Genomic DNA, 8,308 nt, shown 5'->3' on the forward strand with positions numbered 1-8,308 from the left:
GGTAATATAATCGATTAAGAGAACAAGAAGCCAGAAGAAGGAAATACTCTCAAATCATCGACACGATTTCTCATTCACACTCCTGTATATGTATATGACCATAATACAATTGCAACACTAAACTATTAGACATTTACAGTTTAGTCCCTCTACTATTTACTACCTAACATTTTTTTGAATTTTCTTCCATACTAACCAACTCAACATCTTTGGTTTCTAAAAGAGTACAAATACTGGTTGGATCATTAAAAACATAGCTAACTGCTGATTGATAAAAGATATGGACATCTGGTGCTTTTTAAACGACCATTTGATTTTCAAATAGACAGCAAGTGATGAATACCATGTCTAAAAGAACACGAAAAGAAAAAAAGAAAGAAAATATTAAAAAGACTGCACGGATATGATCCACAAGAACCTCATGGCTACTTATCTTGGCCCCGAGAGTAGAGATGACGACAAGAGTGTGATATCTTTCTCTTCTCTAACTGCCGGTTCCTGTATTCTTGGATTTGTGAAGTTGTAATCCAAGTTCGATTCAACATCCATTCCTCCTTCTAACACCTTAACCACCGACGACATTGAAGGCCTTCTCTTAAAGTTTGTTTGTAAACACCATGCAGCCACATTCATCATATCCACCACTTCTGTATTGTGTACCTGCATATCCTCACTGTGTCTATCAACCATATCTAGCAATGTTCCTTGCTCCCAACATTCCTGAAAGACAGAGAGCAAGTACCGGCTTTCTTCTGGCTGAGATCTATCAAAATTTTTTTTGCCACATAAGATCTCCAGGAGAACAATCCCAAAGCTGTATACATCAAGCCTTTCAGTGATAATTGAGGTCCGCCACTCTGGAGCAATATAGCCCGGGGTTCCTTTTATGGTACTCATCACTTCGGTTTGAGTTTTGTCAATGAGCTTAGATAACCCAACATCGGATACTTTGGCATTGAAATCATTGTCTAGAAGTATGTTTTGCGGCTTAATATCAAGATGCACAATTTTTTGCCTACACTCTTCATGAAGATATGCTAAACCTTTGGCTATATCAAGAATAATTTTCTTTCTACATTCCCATTCGAGTATGTGCTCCCGAACTCCATGGTAGATCCACCGATCTAGTGACCCGTTACTCATGAAATCATACACTAGAAATCTTTGTGATTTCCACGTACAGAACCCCCGAAGTCTTACCAGATTAACATGGTGAATGCTACCAATAGATTGAACCTCAGCTAAGAATGATTTCTTAACATGCGCAAGACCTTCAAGACATTTTACTGCAATCTTGGTTCCATCTCCGAGCGACCCTTCAAAAACTGATCCGTATCCTCCTTCACCAAGCTTTTTACTAAAGTTCTCTGTGGCGGTTTTCAGGTCTTCATAAGAAAACCAAGTCGGCACCCCTGTTACTTGATCTATATACTCTTCCTCCATTTCAATATCCCTTTTTCGCTTATGGACTACGTATGTAGTACACCCTACGAGCACAATTAGCAGAAGTACAAAACTTCCAATCGTAGAGCCTACAACTGTTGCTACTTGAGGAAACAAATGATTTACAGAGCCTGCAACTCTTGCAACTGGTGGAGACAAAGGAGGCATCGTAACATTCTGGACTTTTATGAATGCTGAAATATTATAATATGGATTAGCAGTTTTCATTCCATTTAGCTCTGACGGTAAAATACATTTTCCACTTGAAGCATTTGAAGAATACTGAAAAAAGGCTGCTTTGCATGAACAATTGTTTAGACATGCTTGATTGCAAGTCTCCATATCCACCCCCTCCATGTAGAAAGTAGAGTCCACGAATGTGATATTTTCAAATTTGACAAATTGTTGATATTGTGTAGAATTACATGAGAGAGGAGTAATTTCAGAACAACCAAGATTGGGTTGGCGATCGTTCACTGGTCTAAAGTATTCTTTTGTGGGACAACTACATTGTTGATTGATCGAGCAAATGGAATTTCTTCCGCAAACCAAAGGATAATCACACTCTCCTATACCATATTTTGTAAGAAGATCGGCTACCACCGGCCAGCTGCCATCAAATACTTGCTGTTCAAACACTTTCAAATGGCCATCTGGCATAAGTTTCAAATACTGGGCAGATGATGCTTGAGGTATGTAAATCGCAACATCAGGATCACGTGGCTTGGAAGAATCTATGACTAGTGAGAAACTCCCATTCAGGAACCTAATGCATCTTCTTCCAGTATTTGTATCATATACTACGCCAAGCAAACTGAAATAGGGTTGCGGCGGATTTGATTCAACGTAGGCAAAGACACCTTCATTCTTGACTTGAAGAGAATACATACCTTCCGACGAATTGGTAGAAGAAACAGAAGATTTCATTTTTTGACCTGTACACAGCTTTTGGCCAGGTACCAAACAGTCTGTTGGATGATCAAAAGATTGCCAAACTACCGACTTTTGGTGATCGAATAACATCAGATTTCCGGTATCTGTTAGGTTCATGCCAGCAACTGATCTTCCTGCAGTGTTGGTGGTCCAAACTATGCTTCCATCTACATCCTGTAGGAACAATTCTCCATCTATAGTGAAATTCAGTGTCGCATTCATCGCTACTGGATGATCTCAGTTTGCTGACCAAACGACCTTAGGATTCCAGGGGGATTCATTGTTTCCCGTAATGAATATGGCAAAGATGTAAGACGTAGAATCTTCTTCACAGAAGAAGCCAAAGGCGAATTGAACTACATTTGTTTCCCTAAGCAGTATGGGCACCACGAAAGTGGGCTGCACGTAATTGGTGGTCCATGCAGAGGAAATATTTGCTGTAGGAGGTGGTTCAGCAGTGGATAATAACACTGAGTATTACGAAAAAGGCAAGGAAGAAACTACAAATCCTCATGATTAATGAACACTTCTATGAAGAATGCATGATTCAAGACACCAAAAATCTGTTTGTAAGTCAAGTCAACGCTATAGTGACTCATTGAATACAGCTACCTCATTGAATACAGCTACCGTGTGGACCACTAATTGGAGACATGGAGCTAGAACTTTGTAATCATATAACAGATTGTCTTATCTTTATTTTCTGAACCACCAACGAACAGAGGCCCGACCATCCAGGATAACCCAATGGCAAAAGACGACTTCATACGCCCACGATCGCAAACGACCTCGGATAGACCAAGCCCACCATCTCCTGTTACGGCAAAAACCAGCCGCCCAAAGGACCAGTGCGATAAAACCTGGATGGAATCGTTGCGACCTACAACCCAAATCACAAGCCCCATTCTATGATCTTCCCAATAAACAAGAAGGTTTTAACTAGTTATTGATCTCAAAAGCAATGGTTTAAATTTTTTATTAGTTGTTGAACCTCATTTAAAATTCTAAAAAATTATATACGGAAAGCAAAAGTTTATAATATAGTTGAAACAACTATAAAATAAATGCTTAAAAAAAAAAGGTAACAGTAAGTAGATAAATAAGTAAATTTTTAGATAAAACTACAATCAATATATATGCTTTTGGACAGGGCCAGCCCGAAACCAGTTAACTTATTTTATGCGGCCCGCAGATGCCATATACTACATAACCAGGTTATAACGGGCAGGTCCGGCTATTTTTTCCGGGCTTTTCTTGTTGGCCCATTTTATGCTCACACAGGTATTGGTCAGGATTATCAATACCCGTCCCATTAACATCCACACCTATTACTAAAACAAAGCAGAAATGAGAAGTAAGAAAAAAAAAGAAAAAAATTAACAAGACAAAGAAGCAATTATGTAAACTAAATCCATACAAACTTGCAGAAACTGTACATACAAACTTGAACCCATTTTCCCCACCAAATACCAACAGCCCCACCCGACTCGAACCCAATAGGAAACAAGCGCCCGTTCACACAGTATTTATAACCTAACGTTTAAAAACCATTCATGAACAAACTTCAGCCACCATAGGCCATAAAAGCCGCCTTCACCTGACAGATGAGAAGGTAGATTTATCTGAATCAACCTCTTACTGATTCAGGAGCAACCTGGCCACCACCACCTTTATGACCACTGTATCCACCAACATGCATTGACCTTTGAGAAAAGTCAACCAACATCTTCCTCTGATTATCATCTGTATGAGGCAGACTAGCCCTGAGAAGCTCCACAGGCATTTCTCTACTAATCGCCTTTGCAGCTTCCGATAACGCAATCTCTGTGTTCGGTGACACCTGTGCATACATAGCTTGTACCAAACTATCATATTTACTTAAACAATATTTAGTCAAAAGCCCGAAAAACGCATCAAATGAAGCCTGCCAAAGTGTTGGATTCTGCAAACTGGAATTCGCACTACTTAACAACTGAGTAGCTCGTTCTAGAACCGATTTTAAAATAACCGAAGCACCATCGCCAGCTGGACTGCCAAGCGGGCGAAGTGGCGGTTGTTCTGGAGAACACACCACAGCAGCAAGACACGCACTTAATGAATTAAGATCCATTGCACTTACACATGTTTTCACTATCTTTGCTAGTGAAGTAATGGTTTCAGAAGCTTCATGTTCAGACGGAAGTCCACCAAATAAAAATCTAAGGTGGCGAAAGATCGTCATGCATACTATTCGTGCCAGCTCACTGCTCGGCAACAGAAGTTGAAGATATTTAGAAATAAGCTTCCGACCCTTGGGAAGGGATACGACCCGTAAGAACACAATATCGTCTTTAGGTGCCAGTTTGGAAGACGTTTTTGAACTTACACCAAGAGGGTCCACTAGCTGAAGAGCTGCCGCCAAGCCTTCTAGAAGAATCTGACGCTTCTGTCTTGCCTGAGAACCGCCATCTGGCGGCTGAGTTGACTGCAGAAAACGATCAATATCATCTACATCAAGAAGCACAGAAACCCCATCTTCAATCATGATTCTGGCTGCAAGCATCGGTTCTCGTTCCAATGGTTTCTCAGACCTTTTCGATTCAGACCGGTTATCACCCGAACCGGATGACGGGTCCACTTCAAGTAGCGGTTGTGGCCTTCGAATTAAAGAAAACGAAACTCTTCCATGTGAATCGACGTTAATACGAGGCTGTGAATCTGAACTATTACGGCCACGTTGGGACGAATCTTTTAAATTGGCCGGGTGGAAACGATTTTTGGAAGAATTCTTGGCAAGCCTGGCTTGGTGATAATAATCATTAATATATGGATCGTTGTTATGTGCTGCAGCGTGTTGCACATTAAGCACGGTTTCAATCTCTTCAGACGTCATGTATTTAGATCTAAATTGCACCCGACATTTATTATCATTCTTCTGACTGCTGTTATCAGAGCCTTGACGGGAAATACGCGACCCGTGTTTACTCTTTTGTTTACTTCTATGATCGCGTGTATCAGGCGACCGGTATTTGTTTAAATGTAACGGGTGAGAGGGAAGGGTGTCGTATAAGTATGGCTGAAGTGCAAACGGGCTCAGCCGTAGAGAATTTGGTGACATCAAATGTGGCGATAAGAGCCCATTTTGAAGCATCAAATTAGGATCCACATGTAACATGTTGTTAGCCCATTGGCTTTGGGCTTGACTGTATTGGGCTAAGCCTGGATGCCCCAGATGAGTTCTGTTTCCACTAAAGCGAGATGAAAGAGGGAGCCCACTTAAAGGTGAAAGATTTGTTTCTGGAAAGGAGATCTGGGGACTAACAATTCCAGATGAACGGTTTAGATTTGAATGCTGGCGTGGCGAGGGGAGACTATTATGGCTGCCAGGAGAGAATGAAGGTAATGATGAGGTGGGTGCCAGTACAGGCTCGGTGAAAAATTGGTGTTTTTCATGAGGATAAGATGATGCTCGGTACAATGGTTTAGGATCTGAGAGATGTGATTGTGAAGACCATCGTCCGCTGACGTGGCTGCTTTCTGTGTCAGAGATATGTTGATCTAACCACTCGGGTAATTCTCTATCTTGTACCCAGTCAGATGCAGATGAACCTAAAAAAAAGGTGGTTAATAAACTATGTGATATTTGAAGCATAATAAAACATTTTTTTAAACACATATAGTGAGAACAAAATGGTTAGATGTGTACTCACTTTCTCTTGAAATAGATCCTGACCCTCGATCACCAATAACTCCAGGATGTCTAGGTCCACTAACTGTTCTGTTTATCTGTAAATCAAACATTTGTACCAAACAATCAGTTAAAACATAACCATGTGCATACAGTAAGAAGTTTTATTGAAAGTGGTAAGGTAAATATTAATAAAAATAAACTTCTCAGTTAAAAGCTACTGCAAACAGTTATCGTGTGTAGAAGGAAGCTGACCTTTGAAAATATAGTCGATAAATCATCTAAATCTGACATGGAGCCTACACCTGGTTCCTGCAGAAAAAGAACAGTAAATTATATAAAATGTCATAGTTTATCAGTGCAAGTGAAGAGATCTGCATTAATGAAGTCAATCGCAAGTATAGCAAAAACATTAGGCGTCAAGAAAATAAACAGGTGATCAAGTAAAACATCAATCGACACTATTTTTTTCAAATGTTTAATATGACATCCCAAGCATCAATCAACTACATTTATACCATTAAATGTGACTTGTTAGTTCCCTGCACCACGAAAAATCCAGCTTCATCTCAAAGAATGCATGTGCCAAGTTATTAGCAAGGTGAAGCGTAATATGGGATCATTTATCCATCAATAAATGATGATATGCATTACATGAATCTATAATTTAGGTTTTAGTTTAAACTCAAACATACATTCAAGCTATATTCACAATAATTAGATGATTAATATATAACAACCTTAATTGTACAATAATGCCCATAAAAAAAACTAAAAAGATTTCAGCTCTGACAAACGAAGTGGAGTATGATATGGGGTCATTTACCCATCAATAAATGGTGATATGCATTACACGAATCTATAATTTAGGTTTTAGGTTAACGTCAAATTTAAATTCAAACTATATTCGCAATACAAATCAACTCACGCTAACTTAATTCACGTATGACAGCTCTTTGATGATATAAAAATGAGTAAGGTAACTAAAAGTCTAGTTCAATATCGAGCTGCATCCAAATTCTAATGCTAATTACTCAAGCCTAACTCCATAGTCCATACCTCATCGCTCAATTCAACCCGTTTACAAATAAAACCCTTGTTAAATGATGTGCATAAAAACTGAAAAGATTTTAGCTGTGACAAACAAATCACAACTTATGGCTTGCAAGCATGATAACCATCAGTAAAGTTTCTAAAAATCCAAACTTTACCTCTTCTCGGTCGAACAAATGGTATTCATCATCTACAATTCCAGTCGAAAGATTGCAATCATCTTCTTCCAAACACCCAAACTCAACCTTGTCGGTTGCATGCCGACCAAAGAAAGCGTATTGCGGAGCATCAAACAGTTTATCATCTGTTCATCAAAAACTGTATCAGCCACATAACACAAATCCTAAAAAAAAAATCACACATAAACACTGCTAATTAGCACTATATATAACTTCTTCCAATTGCACACAAACCAACACAATTTCATCAATTTTAATTTCAAACCCTAATTCCCAAATTAGAACACAGAATCAAACGCCAACTACCGAGTAATACAATAAGCAATTAGCTCACCTAACGAAGAACCTATACTGATGCCACTCAAATCATTACTACCAGATCTCTCCATGACGTCACTCAAACCTGCAAAAAAATTAGGGTTTCGAGAAACGGTGTCGTTTTGGGGAAATTGATCGGTGAATTGATCAATTGAGAGGTGGAATACTGGTATTGATCAATTGAAGATGCAATTGATTGTGTATGAAGGTGATGATAGTAATATTAATGTTAATATTAATAATATTATTAATATGTAGTTTTCCGACTGCATTTGTTGCAGCGGTGGAATTGAAGGTCTGAACGCAATCATTTCGTAACCTAACAATATGTATCCCAAAATAAGCAACGTGGCAATATAAAATTTCTAAATTATTTTTTTAATATTTAAATAATGGTAACTTGTGTTGTGTGGGGTTAGATATTAATATTATTATTTTAATTATTTTAATCATTTAATATGCTTAATAAATCATCTAATTATTCAACTTTATGTTTTTTTTAGTGTGTAAATTATAGGAGTGAGGAAAAAAACAAAAAATTCATATTGAAATAAAAATCAATAGTTTGGTTTTTTTTATTAAAGTGTATCTGTGGTTTGGTTTTGGTTTTACAGTTAATAAGACTGAAAAAAAATCGAATAGAATTTCTAAATTTTTTTTATTTTAATTAATTTATAAGAATTTAATAAATATGTAACTTAGATAGTTTTTGATC

At 38.2% G+C, this 8,308-nt stretch overlaps 1 protein-coding gene and 1 pseudogene across 1 annotated transcript; both read right to left on the minus strand.

The window, feature by feature from the left end:
• Nucleotides 1-429: 429 nt before the first annotated feature.
• Nucleotides 430-2,890, minus strand: LOC143626482 (G-type lectin S-receptor-like serine/threonine-protein kinase SD2-5; annotated as a pseudogene).
• A 906-nt stretch (nucleotides 2,891-3,796) lies between these two features.
• Nucleotides 3,797-7,880, minus strand: LOC143626483 (protein PAT1 homolog 1-like). The gene is made up of 5 exons (XM_077096564.1): nucleotides 7,610-7,880; nucleotides 7,255-7,400; nucleotides 6,299-6,355; nucleotides 6,066-6,141; nucleotides 3,797-5,964 (listed from the first exon to the last, which is right to left on the minus strand). The coding sequence occupies exons 1-5, from the start codon at nucleotides 7,662-7,664 to the stop codon at nucleotides 4,004-4,006; spliced, it is 2,295 nt and encodes a 764-aa protein (XP_076952679.1). The 5' UTR covers nucleotides 7,665-7,880; the 3' UTR covers nucleotides 3,797-4,003.
• Nucleotides 7,881-8,308: the final 428 nt, after the last annotated feature.

This window comes from Bidens hawaiensis, unplaced genomic scaffold (assembly GCF_021521415.1).
Source record: "Bidens hawaiensis isolate Kalapana, Puna unplaced genomic scaffold, B.hawaiensis_p1.1 tig00004412_1, whole genome shotgun sequence".
NCBI classification, from domain to species: domain Eukaryota; kingdom Viridiplantae; phylum Streptophyta; class Magnoliopsida; order Asterales; family Asteraceae; genus Bidens; species Bidens hawaiensis.